General features: G+C 35.9%; 1 protein-coding gene across 1 annotated transcript in view; it reads left to right on the forward strand.

Annotated features, from left to right (window-relative positions):
• The window catches only part of RFX6 (regulatory factor X6), a 65,808-nt gene extending 46,236 nt beyond the window's left edge, over positions 1-19,572 (forward strand). The window contains exons 11-19 of the mRNA XM_043963154.1: positions 2,126-2,285; positions 2,955-3,099; positions 6,290-6,399; positions 8,186-8,303; positions 9,961-10,083; positions 11,523-11,732; positions 14,157-14,669; positions 16,434-16,655; positions 19,397-19,572. Coding sequence (XP_043819089.1) covers positions 2,126-2,285; positions 2,955-3,099; positions 6,290-6,399; positions 8,186-8,303; positions 9,961-10,083; positions 11,523-11,732; positions 14,157-14,669; positions 16,434-16,655; positions 19,397-19,572 — 1,777 coding nt within the window. The remainder of the gene's footprint in view (positions 1-2,125; positions 2,286-2,954; positions 3,100-6,289; positions 6,400-8,185; positions 8,304-9,960; positions 10,084-11,522; positions 11,733-14,156; positions 14,670-16,433; positions 16,656-19,396) is intronic.
• The last annotated feature ends 874 nt before the right edge of the window (positions 19,573-20,446 follow it).

Consider the following 20,446-nt stretch of genomic DNA (forward strand, 5'->3'; position numbering starts at 1 on the left):
TAAAAAAGGAGAGGAAGTATTAGGGAATGGTAAGTTTGGTAATAGGTAGTGCATTTTGTTTCCTATGTTATTTTTATGTTGTCTGCCCAAACCCCTTGTATTTGAGTATCATAGATTGAGAGATGCGGGAACATTATATCTTTGAAATCTGTGTGTAGTCTTAGGCAGAACCCAAATCTACTTGCTTTTCAAGACATTGGGAAATATTCTTCAATGGAAGCTGGTTTGTTTAACAAAAATATACCACTCCAACAGTAAGAATCCTAAAGAAAGACTTTAGTCCATTGAGAAATGCAGCACCTTATATTTGTTAGGAAACAATGACCCTAGATTCAACAGCAAATGTAATAAGAAAGTAATACTGGCATAATGTAGTCTTTTAAAAATAAAGGATTATGATAATTTGATGTAAACTGATTGATGGAGGCCTTTTATAAAACTTTTTTTCCCCACAATCAGAGAAAAACAGAATTAAAAAAAACCCTTTGTTTTTGAATAATTAGTTTAAAACTTGCCTTAACATGTATAATTTATATCTGTTTGCTTACTGTGCTAAGCATACAGAAAGTATACAATAAGTATGTGAGAGAATTAATTGAGAGGCAACCTGGTGTCCTAAAAAAATACTTGATTTGGAGTCATAAGTCCTCACTTCAAATCCTGACTCTTCTACTTCACTGTGTAACCATGGGCAGATTGTATGAATTTTCTGGGCCACAGATTTCTCATCTGTGAAAAGAATGTATTGAAGTCACTAGTCTCTAAGGGCTTTTATAGCTTCAAATTTATGATTCGATGAATTATACTTAACTGAATTACATTTTTCTTGTAGTCTTTTCTTTTACCATTCTTTTCACCAAATTGCTTTGGTCCCATTCTGCTTCTGCATAGTGAAACTGACATTAAGTTAGAGCAATATGAACACTTTAAATATATTGTCTGGGCTCTGCAGTAGATCCAAGTTTCGGCAATATAGAGGTTATGTTTACATATGGCCAATAATCCAGTCAAATGAATTTTTATTAATATATGAATATATTTGTAAATATAGAGGTATTTGGTAGATTGCAGTTAAGACACAGATCACTGATCACTTTTTTTTACCTACCTCTTAGGGTGGTTGTGAGGATAAAAATGAGATAATATTTGCAAAGCACTTTTGCAAAGTGCTATCTATGTCTGTCTGTCTGTCTGTCTATCTATCTATCTATCTATCTATCTATCTATCTATCTATCTATCTATCTATCTATCTATCTACACACACACACAAATATTAGCTATTACTATTGTTTAGCTCCCAAGGATTTACAAAGTACTTTCACTGGGGAGCTCATCAACTTCAATGGGTTCAAATTGTGTGTGTGTGTGTGTGTGTGTGTGTACTTTCTCTGAGATCTTTCAATTTATCCCTTCATCCTTATCCGTCCCTCTCAAGCCTCTTGTCCTTGAAACAACTCTTCTCATTGAGAGTTCCACCACCATCCTTCTAGTCATACTAAGTTGTACCTTCATTCACTCTCAAATTATCTTGTATCTCTTCTCCTCCAAAAGTAGAATGTCAGTTCATCAAGGGCAGAAATTATTTTTTTGTTTTTATATCCCCAACCCCTAGCATATGGCATATAATATATACTTTTATATAGTAGATGAAGGGATGAGTTGAAAGATCTCATTGACTTTCACAACAATCATGGGAGATAATGCAGGGTAATTTTCCTGTTTTGTAGATGAGAAAGTCCACAATGAATTTTCCAAGTTTATAATTAGTAAACAATGAAGGCATTCATTCACAAAAATGTGTCTTCTCATTCTGTTTGTTTTTTCCATCATGTTAAACTGCCTGTGATTAACAGTCATGTTAATTATCATAATGTTACTTAGTTTTACTTCCTTTGAAGAAAATGAAAATTGGTCCACATGTCTGTTGTCAGAAAGTTATCCTTCAGAACTTATTAGCCTTTAAGGCATATTCTTCATTTCATGGGGTCATAGAAATTTAGGTGTGAAAGGGGACTTTCAAAACAACCAAATCAAACCCATGGAATTTTTTGACTTCTAGGTTTTTAATTAATTCTCCCCTCTCCCCCTGAGATCCTGGCATCTAACATATGGGTTTCTTTGTAGTTTATTAGCAGACATAAGAAATTTTGCTAAAAATTGGGAACAGTGGGTTGTTTCATCCTTGGAAAACCTGCCAGAAGCCCTAACTGATAAGAAACTTCCCATCGTACGGAGATTTGTATCTTCCCTAAAAAGGCAAACATCCTTCTTACATCTTGCTCAGGTAAGCCTGGGGTGGGGAAGTGAATCATATCTAAAATTTCTTGGCTATTGCTACATTAAAAAGAAAAATAACCTATTACAACATAATCAAGGGACAAAATCCTTTTTTAGGTACAAAATGATGTTGTCAAGATCAAACAAGATTATATGTAAAGTGCTCTGCACCCCTTAAAGTCTTACATAGTTTCTCAAAAGCACTAAGACTTTTTAATATCTTGTGTAAATGCTATTATGATTGATAAAGAATTATGGTGATGATTTAGTAATATGATGAAATTAATTATTAAAATATTATTGCTTATTATTAGCAATAATCTGTAAAATGAAGGGATGGACTTGATCAGGAGTTCTTAAACCTTTTCTGTGTCCTGGATCCCTTTGTCATTCTGGTGAAGCCTATGCACTCCTCAGAATAATGTTTAAAAACATTTAAATGTTTGAAAACATTTAAAAATGCATGTGAGACAAAATACTTAGGCTTACAGAAGAAAACAAAGGTTAGTCAATAAGTCAGTTAACACTTGTGAAGCACTTCTAAACTCCCTTTAGTCTTAAAATTAGAAGAAGATGTAGATGTAGGATATTTTCTCCTCTAGAAGTCATAAAGATTTTCTTTCTGGGAGAATTGAAATGAAGTTCCTCTTCATATCTCTTTTCTTGACCAATGCAGATTGCCAGACCAGCCCTTTTTGACCAGCACGTTGTGAACTCTATGGTGTCTGACATTGAAAAAGTTGATTTGAATAGCATTGGCTCTCAGGCATTTCTCACTGTTTCTGGAAGCACTGATCCTGAATCAGAAGTTTACACTGAATGTAAGTCTGGTTTCTTTCCTATATTATTAAAGTTAAAACAAACTATTAAAATTTTGACCAATCTTGATCCAATAGCAAATAATGGATTGGGAAAATTTTAGATAATGAAGTAACTGGGCATTTTCCAAATTATTGCTGCTATCTTTTACCTTTAAAAGTACAAAAAGTTCACATTCTTTTGTAAACCATTAGACAGTAGATTGAAGCTTGAGGGTAGCCCAACCCAGATTAATATCTGAAGATAACCCAACCCAGAGTGAGGCTTGAGGGTAGCCCAACCCCAATAAGATACTGTTTCCTAATACAAAGTTACATTAAAATGATACAATTTAGAAAATCAAATTCTAGTTCTAATTACCTTATGAATCTGATGAGATTAATGGAGGCATATGTCTGTGTGTTTATATATGAAATATGTATTTCTGTGTATATATACATGTATGTATGTATGCATGTATAAAACTGTTTTGAGGTGTTTCCTGCCATAGTATTGAATTTGGAACTATACTAAATTAGGAAGGAGTTGGTATTTAGGAAGGAAAAAGGTAAGTAATTTCATTTTTATCTTAGAATGAGCAAACTGTTGAGGTTACATTGAGTTTATTAGCTCTCAGTAATAATTCTCTTCTATTTGTGACAAAATTACTTTAGGATTCAAAAGGCCTATTGAATTTACTCATTTGTAGGGTCTAATCTGCTTTCATAAGAGATGCTTTTTTCCCATGTTTGTAAACTTCAGATACTTGAATTTTCACTTCAAGTACTCAGAATACATAGCCTTAAAGAAGTTTCTGCCATAATAATTATTTGAAAAAACAGCTGATATTCCTTGCTTCTCCACCAATTTTTGAGTTTTCTTATTTTTCTCTGTTTAGTGATTGCTCTATCTCACAATAGTCTAAACAATAGCACTTTAGTACTTAAGGGCAATTTAGCATAATTGATCTCTGCTAATTATTTTGGGTATTTCAATATTTTAACAAAATCTCTCTTCTAAAGTCTATATTTTGGATTTCAATCCTAGAATGTATATTGTGGTATGAGAATATATTTTCGAGTTAGCTTTATTTGTATAATAATAGCAAAATGCAGAGAAGATATTTTATCTACTTTTGGACTTAAATGAAATAGAGACTTTTCCAAGTAGTCATACATTGGCTTGAGTCTTCTGCCTCCTTGATGTATAATCTTATGTTCTTAAGTATACTACTTCTTGTTTTTAGCTGGCTGTGTGATTAGGGCATGGGAATCATTCTGCAAGAGACACTTTTAGGAAAAGATTATTCCATAAGAAATTAGCTAGATACAGTTTATACTTGCTAACTCAGACCCCAATTATAACATTAATTTAGCAAATTAAGCACTTAAGAAATTATCAGTGATTTGAGGAGGAGAGAGTCAGGATTGTTTTCTCATCAATAACATATGATGAGCATCTTTAAATTGAGTATTATCAAATCACAGTGTGGATATTGAGCTTCATAGAATAACAAGGAAATTAAGTGCAAAAGTACATTAATTAAATCAATTAATTAATAATAATTTTTGAAGTATTGTTTACAAACCAGGATGTTGCCACTCCCACATCCCCACCACTTAATGGACAGTATATATTGTGCTTGGCAATGAGAATTACAACAAACTACCTAGTCGAATATGGTTTCCCAAGGGCCTCTATAACCATAGCCTTTCATCACTATCAGAAACTAATAGCTTCAATGAACAGTAAAGCAGAAAATTCATTATAGTAGGCTTTCTCTCAAGCCATCTAACATGCTTTTCAGAGGGCTCTGGGCATGCTTGTGAGCTTCTGCCACTAAGCATAAATGAAAAGTTTACATTTTTTCATTAGGTCACAATGAGGACATCAACTATACTTTATATTAATTTAATTCACATTTACATAACAATTTAATATGTACAAAGTAATCTTCTCACTATGATCCTATGAGGTAAATGTTGTATGTGTTATTATCCCTATTTTATGGATGAGGAAACTGAGGTACAGAAGGTAAAATGCCAACTCTAATTCTTTTTACTCAAGGTTTAGTCTACTTTCCACTACATAATTCTTTTTAATCATACCAGTGTAGGTAGAACATGCTAATTGGGTGAACATTATAGTGGTTTTTTCCATCTCTATTGTATTATGCTAATAGTTAAGTCTCCACACTTCACTGAATACTCAATGGGGGCATTAACTCTAAATATATATATATATATATATATATATATATATATATATATATATATATATATATATATATATATATATATATATATATATATTTTGACTAAACCCTCAATAAATCTGAAAAAATAACACCAGTACTCCTGAATGCTAATCTTCCTTTAAACTTAGAAATGAACATAGGCAAAGAAATGTCTTGCAACCCTAAACAATTTGAATTCATTGACATAATTGAAATTTGCTTTTACAATCTTAGAAAAAGCTTCATTGTGCACTGGAAAGAGTTCAGGCTTTACAAGCAAGAGATATGGGCTTAAGACCCAGTCTAGTACCTGTGTGACCTTGACCTGAACCTCAATTTCTTCATCCTAAAATGAGGATAAGAAGCTTAGCACTTCCTACATCATGGGGCTGTTGGGAAGAAAGCTCATTGTCAGCCATGAAAGAATATATAAATATTAGCTGTTGAATTATTTTAGACCTCTGCAATAAGATAGGAATCTAGTTTAAAAGTTAAGGAAATTTAGAGACAGGAAAAACATAAAATTTCTTCAGAAGAGATTTTTAGAAACTATTATAATAGCTAAATGCATATAACACTGGGGTTTGCAAAGTGCTTTACCAATATGATCTTATTTTTTCCTCAAGGCTATGGGAGGTAGGTACTATTATTATCCTCATTTTACAGATGAGGAAACTGAGGCATGGAGACTTGATGAAGAAGAGAAATCTAGGATAGCTACTCAAGATTTCAGGAACTATAGAGATCTTGGGTGGAGTGAGAACATGCAAAGTGAAAAAATGACCACATTAGCATGTAGGGAACAGGGAGATGGGGGCAAAGATGAAAGTTATGGGATAGGCCTGAGGTCTGGGTCCATTTTTTCTGTTTGAATGTTGTCTTTTCTTTTGCATAGTATAAAATTGTCAGTGGTTCTTGGTGACTGGACTTGGGTTCTGAGTAGAGTGCAACCTTTTGTTCTCCTTTTTACATGGTAGATGACTCTATTACAGTGTTCCAAGAACTGAAGGATTTGCTAAAGAAGAATGCCACCGTGGAGTCATTTATTGAGTGGCTGGATACTGTGGTAGAGCAAAGGGTTATTAAGGTACTGTTCTTTGGCTTTGTCAGATTCATAATAATAAAGTCTTTGTTTTAATAATTAGCTGAAATTTCATGGTAAAGGATGGTTTGGGGTGGGTAGAGAAAAGCAGAGGATGGTTAAAATTATTTTAGAAAACTTCAGTAACATAATATGCAACATTCTCTACCAAACCAAAGTGAAACTGTAGCACATTTTGAGGCACCATTTGTGCTATATGAAATTTACATACACATATAGATATAAGAATCATGGGTTCTAAGCTATAAATGATCACAAGAAAGTTTATTTCGTATTACTATTAAAAAGAGAAATGCAATCAAGATGACTGAGATTTTTTCTAGCATCCAACAAATTGACAAATATACAATCAATGTAAATAGTTAATGTTGGAGAAGCTGTGGAAAGATAGTCACATTAGTATACTTTTGGCAGATCAATAAATTGGTCTTATCATTGGAAAGCAATGTGGAATTAAGCTTAAGAAAGAAAAAAGTAACTAAAATGCTCATATGTTTTTACCAGAGATACCATTGCTAGACATATACCCCAAGAAAATAAATAAGAACTAAGGGAAAAGATAAAAACCTTATTTTTTGATTTGTCAAGTTCTGAATGTATTCTTCCTATTGTAATCATTTGTGCCATGACCAGGTAACATTCTTAGGAAAGGATGGATCATAGAATATAGGTATGAAATGTACAAACTTAAATCCAGCTCAGATTGAAAAAAATAATAAGGACCGATTGCACCAAAAACATCATTTGACTTTCTTGATTCTAAAAACGTTCAATATTTTGCAATGATTTATGGTTTCTTTAAGTTAACCTTCAAGTAATTCATCAATGAAAGCAGACAATCTGAGTGTAGAAATCACTTACTTGTCAGAGTTATGGTGTGGGGACTTGCTTGTATCATTCAGGATCATATGAGTGCAAGTTAATCATTCACGGGACATGTAACCCTTCCCCTGCACTTTGCCGTCTGTTCACTTGTAAAGTGCTGTCACAGGAAAACTCAGAGATAACATAATTTTGTAGACTGTTTCAATTGAGCAAGTGACAACTTCTAATTCTATTATATAACATAACCATATGGGATAAAAAGCCTGTTATCCTAAAATGATAATAGAGGAGAGTTAAGGCTAAAACCTAGTCTAGAAAAATACACTTTCATTTGATGTAGTAATTAGTACATCAAGAACCAGTGTGGCATAGCAGATTGACTTGGAATTAGGAAAACCAGAGGTCAAGTTCTACCTCTGAATAATTAATAATAATAATAGCTAACATTTATAAAGCACTTATATGCCAGGCACTGTGATAAGTAAGCACTTTACAATTATTATTTAATTTGATCCTCACAACTACCCTGGGAGGTAAGTGCTCCCATTTTACAGATGAGGAAACTGAGGTGAAGAGGTTAAATGACTTGTCCAGGGTCACACAGTTAGCAACAGTCTGAGGCTAGATTTAAACTGAAGTCTTCCTGATTCCAGGCTTTGTGTTCCACTCATTATGCTACCTCATTGCCCCATGTACCCTCAGAACACATGATTTCTGACTATATTACCCTAATCAAATCACTTAACTTTTCAGTGCCCAAACAATACTCTAAGACTCGTAAGTTTCAGAGCAGGTGCTTCTCTGTATTGGTAAAGAGAGTTTTGTCACCTAGTTGCCTACACCAATAAAATCAAAGGTCCAGCATTTCTATCTGGTATCTATTTGGTCATAAAAACAATGAGAAAGGAGCAGGACTAAAAGTTTTGGGTTGTTCCTTTAATTTTAGACCAGCAAGCAAAATGGCAGATCCTTAAAGAAGCGGGCTCAAGATTTCCTATTGAAATGGAGCTTCTTTGGTGCTCGAGTTATGCACAACCTGACCTTGAACAACGCCTCCAGCTTTGGTATCCTCTCTGCTTTGGGAAACTCCTCTGAAATGTATTGTCTGTTTAGTGCAACAGCTGCATAGATCACTCATGAGAAAATGATTTTTATTCCTTTTGGGGGCACCATTTGTGCTATATGGACATGTAATGTTGCATCCATTCAGCGTTTGGATTTTTTTTGTATTTGAAAGAAAAGGGAAGAGAGGCTACAGATTTTTCATGCTATCGTGAGTTGCAGTGTGGGAGCCACTGCTTTTGGCTGTGTTTCCAAAATGCTACTCTGCAAGAATCAGAGAATCTTAGAATGTCAGAGTTGGTGGGGACATCAGTAGCTATTTGGTCCAACCCATGTGGGGAAAAAATGCTGTTGGAAATATGTGGGGTGAGACTTCAAGACTCAGAGTCTTTGGAGACCTTTTTGGGGAAGGAATCAGAGAGAGGAACCACACAAACCCATTTCTAGATATTTCTGATTAGATATTAAACCATCTTTTGATATCAGTTTATTTTTCTTCTTGACATAATTTAAATGAAATGAAGATCAGTCTATAACTTATGGGATTAGAGAGCTGTTTAGGGAGCTGAGAGGTCATGACTTGCTTAGCAACACACAGTATGTGGTGGGGGAGGGACTTTAACCCACATCTTCCTGACTGACTGATTCTCTCAACTTCTCTGCACTTAACATCATTCATAAAGTTTCATTGTTGTTATTGTTGATCTGTTTTAAAAAGTCTTATAAGCTCCTCAAGGACAGATATTACTTTAGGTTTTTCTTTCATGTATCTCTGGTACCTAGAATAGTGCCTATCATGTAGGAGGTATGTGATAAATGTTTATGAATATAATTGAATTGAACTGTAACATCTAAAATAGTTTGACTAAGAAAATATTTTTAAAAATTTTTAATGGTTCATTCTGAGCAAAGAAAAGGCCAGCTTCATCTCAATTAAATTTCAAAAGAAGCTAGAGAATTCACATATACAGAAATTAATTAGACATATAACACTTATTGTTTAGAACATCATGCTCTTATTTCATTTTTAGTGATTTCTTATAATGCACTGCACTGATGCTCAGCATTTGTTAATATGAAAAAAGACTTTCCCCCCCTTTCTGTTAGGCAGTTGATGGGTGGTTTAAAGATGAGTCAAAGGTTTTCCAGTATATTGGTTCCCCCAATATGTTTTTTTACCCTTTTTTGAAAAATGAAAGATAAAGTTTTAAATTGGAAAGAAATCTCTTGATGTTTCTTTCCAAAATTATGTTGACAACTGTAATTATTTGGCATAAAGTAAACAGGAATAGTACAGAACTGGTTCCATTCTCCCACTGTTAAAGCTTATCTTACTCCAGTGTGTGCCTCTTCAAGTATAAAGCATGTCTCACTTTCATCGGTATTTCACTTTGATGTAATTAGGGCCCAAAGAGCTTGAGGGACAGTAAACACACTGAACTAGGTGGGCCAGGACAAAGAAAGATTAGAGTTTCAGGTTAGGCATGTTGGTCTTGGCAGGTCATTTAAAGTCCAACGATTATTTGTTTATTTCACTTGCTCCTCGTAAAGTGTTGAAAGATGGTCATGGAGATAACTTTGCTACACTCATTTTTCCCTTTCTCACTCCATTCTATTCTTCCCTTCCTCCTCCCATTTCCACCCTTTTCTTCACACAAGGTTCTTTTCATTTGATCCGGATGCTTTTGGATGAATATATTCTACTAGCCATGGAGACCCAGTTTAACAATGACAAAGAGCAAGAGTTGCAGAATTTATTGGAAAAGTATATGAAGAATTCAGGTAACCTAAGAAATGCATGCGATTTGCATTTTGGTTTTATCTAACTCTACATTTCATATTTTCAAAGTGAATAAACCAATTGAGCTTGAGAAGTAGAATTTTCAAGATACCTCGGAAGGCTTCTTTGCTGAAATATAAAATATTTGTATTCAGGCAAACGTGTTATAGTAGGAAAAATGTGATTTCATAGTTAAAGGATTTGTGTTCAAATCCTGGATTCTGTTGCCAGTTATCTATATTATCTTAGACAAATAGCTTAACCTCTCTGGATCTGCTTCCTGATCTTTTAAAAACTTTGTGTTTAGACTAGATGACTCAAAATCTGTGATTCTGGTTGATTGATTGGTTCATTCAAAAATACTCATGTGCCTATGTGCAAGGTATTGCATTTAGAGAATGGTGATTGGGGCAGGAATGGTGAGAGGAGGGAACAAAGCAATATGAGGCATAGTTTCAGCCCTCAGGGGCAGCTAGATGGTACAGGAAATAGAGCATGAGGCTTAGAATCAGGAATGCTCTTGTTCATGAGTTCAAATACAGCCTCAGACACTTAATGGCTGTGTCACCCTGCACAAATCACTTAACCCTGTTTGCCTCAGTTCCTCATTTGTAAAATGAGCTAGAGAAGGAAATGGCAAACCACTCCAGTACCTTTGCCAAGAAAAACCCAAATGGTGTCACAAAGAGTCAAACATGACTGAAACAAGTGAACAACAAATTGAGCCTTCAATTTCCTTGTATTCTAGTAGGGAAGAAAAGATACAGATAACTTTAACAATGGAAGTATGCATTAACCATCATGTGAGTAGTACATAGCATATGTACATAGCATATGCTGTTGGACATTTAATATTTCAGTAATATATATATATATATATTACCTGGAGACTTTATCAATATTAATTGATGTGAATTAAATCAATACTTAGAAGAATGAGAAACCACTTCTCCTCAGATTGATATATGTTTCATGATACTTATAACTCCAAAATCAATGACTTAAGTGGTAGCCTTGGGAAGAAAGAAATACAGAGTGCTATGGCTGAAAGCCAGCCTTGAAGTCAAGAAGACTTGGGTTTAAGGCTTGCCTCTGATAATTACTCAGATGTGTAAACCATCAGTAAGTCACTTAACTGTTTAGTGTCTTCAAACAATTCTCTAAGATGATAACTTACAGGTGAGTTGCCAATCTTCATTGGTGTGGGGAGTCCTTACACTGGTAGTTCCTTACAATGATGAATTCATAAATATGAAACTCCTACTCCTTTCCTTAAAAAAGTAAAAGGAAAGAAGGACCAGTTAAGCCTGATTTTTAATGGGATATTTCTTCAAAACATTGAACTAAATTATCTAACTTTCAGGTACTTTCCTACTCTTTGACCTGACATTATATGCTGTCTAAGTAAGTGATTGGGACTTTTTTGTCTTAATCTTTCCAGATGCAAGCAAAGCTGCCTTTACTGCATCACCAAGCTCTTGCTTTCTGGCTAACCGGAATAAAGGGGGCACTGTTCCTAGTGATGCTTCAGTCAAGAATGAATGTCTTGCTGAGGCAAATTATGTTTCCCTGCCCTCCAACCAGTCCAATATCTTGCCTTCTGCTTTACACCCATTCTCTCCTGGAGATACGGAGAATATGCCACTTACAGGTACAGTATAAAACAACCAAGAACAATATCTCACTATACTGTAACAAATTATTTTATCTCCTTTCCTATTCTCTTTCCTAAAACTGTTCTACTCCAATGATTCAGAGAATAGGAAAGATTTAACCTAATCCATTTTGGACCCAATAAAGGTTTCTGTTGAATGATAACAGCAATTGCCATTAATGCTCATTATAATGGCTATTACTATCATTTATATAATGACATAATTGTTATTGATAACAGCATAATTATCCCATACTACAAGTGGGTTTTATCTTTATTGTATGGACAAAGAACTCAAGCTTTCATCTCCATAATATAACTCAAACATAGTTCAGAGGTAGGGGGAGGCTGACTCAGTGATTTAGCTGTTATTACAGTGCCTACAAATATTAAATTTCTGTCTCAACTGACTCTAGCAACACTATACAAGTCTTCTTAATAAAATTATTTCTCCAAACTAGTTTTCTGTTTGTTTGTCTTTTGCTGGCCTAGGGTTCTTTGGTTGCTAAAATGGTTAGTGGCTAGAGCTAACAGATAATAACAATAATAATAGTGTCTTGCATTATTATACTTCTTTTTGTTGGGACAATGGGGGTTAAGTGACTTGCCCAGGGTCACACAGCTAGTAAGTGTCAAGTGTCTGAGACTGGATTTGAATTCAGGTCTTCCTGAATCCAAGGCCAGTGCTTTATTCACTGTGTCGCCTAGCTGCCCCCGCATCGTTATACTTTTTTAAAAGTCTTTTTCTTTCACATATATCATTGCCTTTAATCACTTTAACAATGCTTTGAGAAAGAAAGGGACTGTTTATGATTCTCATTTTTAGATGAGAAAACTGAGAGTCAGCAAGTTCAGTGACTTGCTCAAGGTAGTAAATGAGTTAATAGCAGAGATAGAATTAGTTTCTTAAGACAGTGCTGTTTCCATTGACATCGTGCTACCTATATTGGAAGTATTAGACAAACATTATTCTGCTATCACTCTTTGTAAGTGATGGCCTTATGGATAGCATTAGTTTTAAACAATACTCATAGTAGAATCATAGAAATATAAGTAACTCCATTCTGAATGACTTTTATCAAACTTCAATGGCATTCATGTGATATTAGGTCAAAGAATAGGAAAGTACCTGAAAGCTAGATAATTCAATTCAAAGTTTTGAAGCAATGATCCATTAGGTTTAATTAGTCCATCCTTTCATTTTTTAGAGGTATCAGGGATTCCACATTTATGAATCCATTATTGTAAGGAACATCCAATATAGTCTAGATTCCAAGATTACACTGCTGTGACCAACATATCAATGAGTATGACCATTAGCCTACTTAGTAGTTGGTATCAGAGAATCACAGAATTAGAAGCACCTGGGAAGCTATCCAGTCCAACCCCTATCCAAATTATGATCTTTTCTACAATGTAGCTTCCAAAATGCTTACCCAGTCTGTGTTTAAAGAACTTCATCAAGAAGAAATTCATTGCTTTCCAAGTCAACTCATTTCACCCTTGGACAGCTTCAATTACTAGAAAGTACTTCCTAATATCAGATTGTTTATGTCCTCCTAGGGCCATGAAGAACAAGTCCAATGCCTCCTCTCAAGTAATTGAAGATGGCTATAATATCCCCGCCCCCAATTTTCTTACTAGGCGGAACATTCTCAGTTCCTTCAGCTGATCCTTACATGACATGATATTAGGAGCTGTCACCCTCCTGTGTGCCCTTCTCTGGACTGTCTTCAGTTTATCGATCCTAAAATGCAGTCCTTAGAACTGAACACATTACTCCAGGAAAAGCCTGACCAGTGAAAAACATAGCAGACTTATCATCTTCCTAATCCTGGACTCTGCTTTTCAATGTAGCCTAAAATGGCATGAGCTTCCTTGGCTGCTACAGATTTTTGGGAAGAGGTAACAGTCCGATTTGGCTGAAATGTGGAATGTATGAAGTCATGTGACCCCTTCCTTTCTGGCCAAACTATATAAATCCACCCTATACAACCATATCTTCCCAGGCCTGTTTCACTCCTACTTGATTTATACTATATATGACTTTCAAATAAAAACTGATTTTATGAAATAATGTAACTTCTTATATAAGGTTATGGCCACAATAGTTAAGTCAGTCATAACTAGAGGTCAAGATGAAAGATTGAAAGAAGTTCTTCTCTCACTTGGTTGACAATGTAACCTTCAAGCTCCAATTCTTTTTGATCTTAAGGCAATACTTCTTTGTCACACTTCATTCTTGTTCATGGAGATTTCCTTGATAAATGTAGTAATTATGAAATATTACCATTGGCTATTTGTTTTTTCAACTTTGATGCACTGAATTTCCTCAATTCTGAGGACATAGACCTATCTACTTTAGTAATTCCTCCAAATAGAACCTGACATTTATGTTCCTATAATTTTGGCTTCTTCCAGGTCCAGTAGAGCTATCTCAGAGTACAAATCACCTGGTGACACCACCCATTTCTCCAGCCATGGTCAGCAGAGGAAGTGTCATCAACCAAGGGCCAATGGCTGGGAGACCTCCCAGTGTTGGGCAGGTGTTATCTGCTCAGTCTCACTGCTCATCATACTCAGAACCCCTATACCAGACTCTTTCACAAACAAACCAGAACTATTATGGGACCAACCCCAACTACCAAACCATGTTCCGAGCCCAGACCCACCCACCAGCAGGAATCTATCACCACAGGGTTGAACATGGTCGGTTTATGGCCTTGAGTGAACAACAACTTTCTCGAGACTATTTCAGTAACAGCTGTGCTGTGTCTCCATACAATGACAGGTCACCTTCAAACTATGGACCATCCTCAACCATGCAGGATGCACACAGTATGCAGTTTCTAAATAATGGAAGTTTCAATTTCCTGAGTAATACAGGGGCTAATGGCTGCCAAGGATCATCATATCCTCCTAATGCACCTAACGGTATTGGGGAATTTAAAACAATCTTCCTTTATATTCTTATGCTGGTTTCATTCTCTGAGTAAGGTGAAGTATACTATTGTGTTTGTGTAACCAGAATGATTGAGTGTAGCTCTACTTATCACTGAGCCATGCATATTTCTGGTGGCAGTTAATTTGGTTAGCCTCTTTATTTGTCTCCCAGAGAGATGCACTCTAAGTGCTTTGACTGACCTTGTTAGCTTTATAAGTACCACTTGTTTAATCAAAGAAAAAAGTCATGTTAAGACTATGATCAGGGGACTAAACCAGAAAAAGAAACCAAGAAGCAGTTAATCCATTGCTATCCACTGAAAAGTGATTTGCCACTTAAAGCAATTCCTTAATATGTCATTGTTGTAATGTGATTCTTTGGAAATAGTTGGGGAATAGATATTATTCCCTTATTTTCATTTTAGGGAACTATTAGAATCAAATGGGCTGTGTAGGGATTTGAAATAAACTATTGTAGATACTGTTTAGTTCTCTAATTTTCAATGTGGTGTCCCATCCATAGGCCATCATCCTATCTCCCAAGGTTATGCTACCCTTCCCTACTCCACCCCAAAACATATAACCTATGATAAATAATATGGAACCTCTGAAAAGTCAGTGGTATTCTTTGTGGTAATATTTATTGCCATTTCTTGGAATGCTTCTAATCCACCCTCCAGGGACATTAACTTTGTAACATCTTGTGTCACTTGCTTCTATCTCTGACACATGATAGAAACTTTTTAAATCTACTCATTCAATAAACACTAACACCTATTATGTACAAGCACTAGGCTAGATGTTTCAGGGCATATGTAGATACATGAGAGGATTTTAGTCCTTATGGGGCTTATAATCTGGTAAACTTCATTTTGATATTGTTTTAAGAAGTTCTTCTTAATACATATTGTGGTTCCTGTTAATGTTATCTAAGGGCACATCTGTGTATTAAACAGGCATTCTATCTAGGAACTAAAGTTATGAGACTTAGCATTCTTTCTTTATACACCCAAGAATCCTTTTAACTTTGGTGGGTGGTAGGAAAGATATCAGAGGCCAATCTAGTCCCCACCCCCCCTTTTTTTGGTGAGGCAATTGGGGTTAAGCAACTTGCCCAGGGTCACACAGCTAGTAAGTATTAAGTGTCTGAGGTCGGATTTGAACTCAGGTCCTCCTGACTTCAGGGCCAGTGCTCTATCCACTGCACCTCCTAGTTGCCCCAAATCAAATTCTTTTTGTTTTGTTTTGTTTTGTTTTGGCAGGGAAATGAGGGTTAAGTGACTTGCCCAGGGTCACACAACTAGTGTCAAGTGTCTGAGGCTGGATTTGAACTCAGGTACTCCTGAATCCAAGGCCAGTGTGTTATCCACTGCGCCACCTACCTGCCCCCCTTTTTATGTTGAGGAAATAGAAGTACATGAAGATTATGATTTTTGCCAGGTAGCACAGGGAGATTAAGTGATGTGGACAGATGGACAAAGGTAGGATTTGAATGTAGGCCCTCTCAGTCTAGACCCAGGACTACTGCTTCCATACTACCACCCCTCTTGAAGATGAATAGACGAGAGACCAAACATATGGCAAGGCTACATAGTAATAGCAATGTTGAAAAAAAATTAGGGCTCTTTATTCATATAATAAATGAGCTTTCTACAACATATTAAGATTCCCCACCCCTTCCACCTCCATTCAGGACTAAATGAAATTTGGAGCAAATTAATACATTGTCAAACTATCACCCTTTTCTGTTAATAGGATATTATGGAAGCAATGCGAACTACCCAGAATCTCATAGGCTTGGATCAATGGTTGATCAGCATGTGTCTGTTATCAGCAGCGTGAGCAGCATTCGTTCATTGCCCCCATACAATGATATCCACGATCCCTTGAACATCTTAGATGACAGTGGCCGAAAACAAGCAAGCTCCTATTACACAGATACATCCTCTTCAGTTGGCTGTCGGACTCCAACAATAGGTAAATATCTGAACAGATTTTACACCCCCCCCACATTATATATGTAGGTATATATTTGTTGTTCAGTTGTTTTCAGTTGTGTGTGACCCTATTTATGAGATTTCTTGGCAAAGATACTGGAGAGATTTGCCATTTCCTTCTCCAGCTCATTTTACAGATGAGGAAACTGAGGCAAACAGGGTTAAATGACTTGTCCAGGAGCCCAAAGTTAGTAAGTTTCTGAAGCTAAATTTGAACTCAGATCTTCCTGACTCCAGGCCTACCTCTCTATCCAGTGTACCACAGCCTTTAAATTAGAATTGATGTTAGATTTAGGTTATAAATAGACTAGGGCATTTGGAGAACACCATATTTGAGAACATGTAGACAATTTATTGGAAGTCTAGATTTTTTCCTCACTTATCAAGGGAGATACTGGGTAACAGACTAAATACTAGTAATCTTCATTATTGCTCTAGCATTTCCAGAGTAACAGTGCACTCGATATCCTTTGAATACTGTCTAGGACTATCTTGTGCTTTGTCAGCAGGGAGGAGGAGAGCATATGCAATGCCCCCTTTCTGCCTGTGTCCAGCTAAGCTGTCAGTTTGCTCAGAAAGACAGCCAGAAATGATTTAACAATCAATTAAAGCTGTCACTGACTGGTCTAATATGCATTAAGAGCTCAGCTAGCCAGTGAAATAGGTAGAAAGAGGAAGAGGAAGCAACCTTCTCCCATTAGTTCTATATTTTTATGTGTCCCATCACTATTTCTGAGGCCCATTAGCACAAAATTCCTACATTCAGCCCTTCTTCAGACCATCAGAAGGAAGAAGGGTGTTGCCTCACAATCACCGAAGAAGGGAAAATGTCACTAGTCACTCCTACCCCCACCTACTCAATGTGATTTTTCAACAATTTGACAGGAAGCATTTTTTGCTTTCCTGTGGCTGGCACAGATGAGCTTTAAGCAGTGTCTAGCGACTCGTCTACTCTCTGCAAATGGTCATTGCTTCTAGATTACTTTAATGAAGCAGAAAATATCACTCTAGGAAGTTTCCTCATCAAGAGAGACTAAAATGTACAGTGTTGCCATTGTGACTGTTTGTTCTATTTTATATATAGAGATAGTGGTATCTTTGATGGAATGTATGTTAGGGGTACACACAGTTATATATTTTTTAAATTTAAAATATTTATTTATTTAAAATTTTCTCAATTACATGTAAAGATATTTTTTGAGTTCCAAATTGAAGGGAGGGTAGAGCGGGGAAGGGGGCAGTCAGTAGCAAAACACTTTTGAGGAGGATTAGGGCAAAATAAGATAGACAACAGAGTAAAAATCATTGGAAAGGAAGGGGATGGAGGGAAATAGTTACGATGATTGACTACAGTGTCAAAACATATGGTACCTGCTCTGCTGGGCTATTGTGAAGAAAATTCTCTGTCAAGTTTAAGGTACTATATAAAAATTATGATAACAGGATGTTATCAGAAAAACCTGGAAAGACCCACGTGAACTGAAGCAGAGAGAAATGTACTATATACAAAATAACAGCATTAGTGTAAGATGATCTGCTGGGAAGCACGTGGTTATCTTCAACAAGGCAATGTTCCAATATAACTCTGAAGAACTTATGAAAATTGCAGTCCATCTACAGAGAAAGAACTGATGGTATCTGAAAACAGACTGAAACACATTTTTTTTTGACAATTCCTTAATCTGAAGTTTTGTTTTTATCTGTTTTCTCTCACAACCTAGATAATGTAGAATTGTCTTCCATGACTACTCATGTATAATTTATGTTGAATTGTTTGAGTTCTTGGGGTGGGGATGGGAGGGGAGGGAGGAAGAGAAATTGGAACACAAAGTTTAAAAAATTGATGTAAAAATTTGCTTTTACATGTAATTTGGAAAATAAAAGTCTAAAGAAAATGAAAAGGGAATCCCTATAGCTTCTGTCCCCAAATTCTTGCAGTTAATAGCCCAGCCTTGGGAGATGCCAGGCAGGAAGCTAGAACTTGAAGGTTCCCTAGAAACCATACAGACTAGCCCCCCTTTTATCCAGAGAAGTGACCTGAGCTGCCCAAGACTGCGTAAGTAGCACAGCTGAAGTTTAGATTGGGTTCTCTGACTACAAATTTTATACTTACCACTATACCAGAAATGTGATGAAGAAATTCATTTCATGAGACAGTTGATGTTGCAGTGGTTCAAGAAGAAGATACTGGGGGCAGCTAGGTGGCACAGTGGATAAAGCACCAGTCCTGGATTCAGGAGGACCTGAGTTCAAATCTGGCCTCAGACACTTGACACTTACTAGCCGTGTGACCCTGGGCAAGTCACTTAACCCTCATTGTCCCCCCCCCCAAAAAAAAAGGAGATACAGAATTTCCTATGGGAATTTGGGAAGAAATTAAATGTAGAAAATTAATATTAAATATTATTCTATGATTTAAAATACACACATATAAACACACAAATTAGGATGCCTGTGTTTGAGCCACTTACTCCAGTGGTTACTAGCTGTATAACCATGGGCAAATCACCTCATCTCTCCAAGCCTCAGTTTTGCCACATGTAAAATAGGAATTATAATACCTTTACTCCTTACTTCATAGGATTGTTGTAAGTTGAGTCTTTGTAAAATTTAAAATTAGTTCAGAAATATAAATCAGTATTGCAAGGCATGACAGATAAAGATAAAAAAAATGTGAACAGAACCCACAGGCAGTGATTGTTTTTTTTTTTTCTTTTGTAGCCTCCAACATGTCAACAGCAATTCCAGCATCCTCATCTCAGTGTATGTTTGGAACTTCTAGTCAATATCAATCTCAGGAATCTCTGGACTCCCATGGAACGAATAATCGAGAAATAGTGTCATCTTTGCCACCAATCAACACTGTCTTCATGGGAACAGCAGCTGGGGGGACCTAGGCCAGAAAATGTGTTGAGTCCATTTTTGAAAACATTCCCCAAACCACCATTCCAAAGACCACTATTCCCTCAACTTTCCAAGAGAGGAGAGAAAATAGACTCTGCTGTAGCTAGCCACTACTCTTAAAGTCCCTTAATTGAGAAAGAATAATAAAAAAAAGACTGGTTGATCTACCTACTCATCAGAAAACGGACACCTGCGAAGAGTACATTGCACATGAATTATTTGATAATGAGTTCTTATTAATAGTTGTAGCTTCAAGCATCAGCAAACTAATGGAATTAGTAGGGATTTGGAAAAGCATATACTTCCATTATGGAGAATTGACATTTCCCTTTCTAATTTATTGAAAATGTATATGCTGCCACTGTTTTGCCTTTTCTTTCTCTTCCTCCTCTTTCTTCTCCTTTATTTTTTTTTAAGAGGAAAAGTTTATTTAATGCCTGTACACTGTCCTTTATTTATTAGGATCACAGAATCACTGTTTACGACCCCTTATTTGACAAATAGTCAAATGTATATGTTCTACCTCCTATGGAAATGTTTACAAGGTCAAGTCTTGATTCAATTCAGCCTATGCCAAAGTTGCTTGACTTTCAAATCTCTTGTGCTTTAGTAGATTGGTTTCTGTTACATAAGGGTGGCTTTATCTATGTAACTGAATAGAGACCAATGCTTTTTATGTGTTTATAAGAAATAAAAAAGATGATAAATAAGAGGAGAAATGCAAGGAAGTATTTCAAAAGTTAGAATATTTTGACATGCTCTTTCTGTTTGTTCTCATGGATGGTGCCATTTTTAGATGATGTAGCTTTGGGCTATGTTAGCAAAGAGAACATGCTCAATGGCTAAGATCCATTCTGCAATATGTAA

This window comes from Dromiciops gliroides, chromosome 4 (genome assembly GCF_019393635.1).
Source record: "Dromiciops gliroides isolate mDroGli1 chromosome 4, mDroGli1.pri, whole genome shotgun sequence".
Classification (NCBI taxonomy): Eukaryota; Metazoa; Chordata; class Mammalia; order Microbiotheria; family Microbiotheriidae; genus Dromiciops; species Dromiciops gliroides.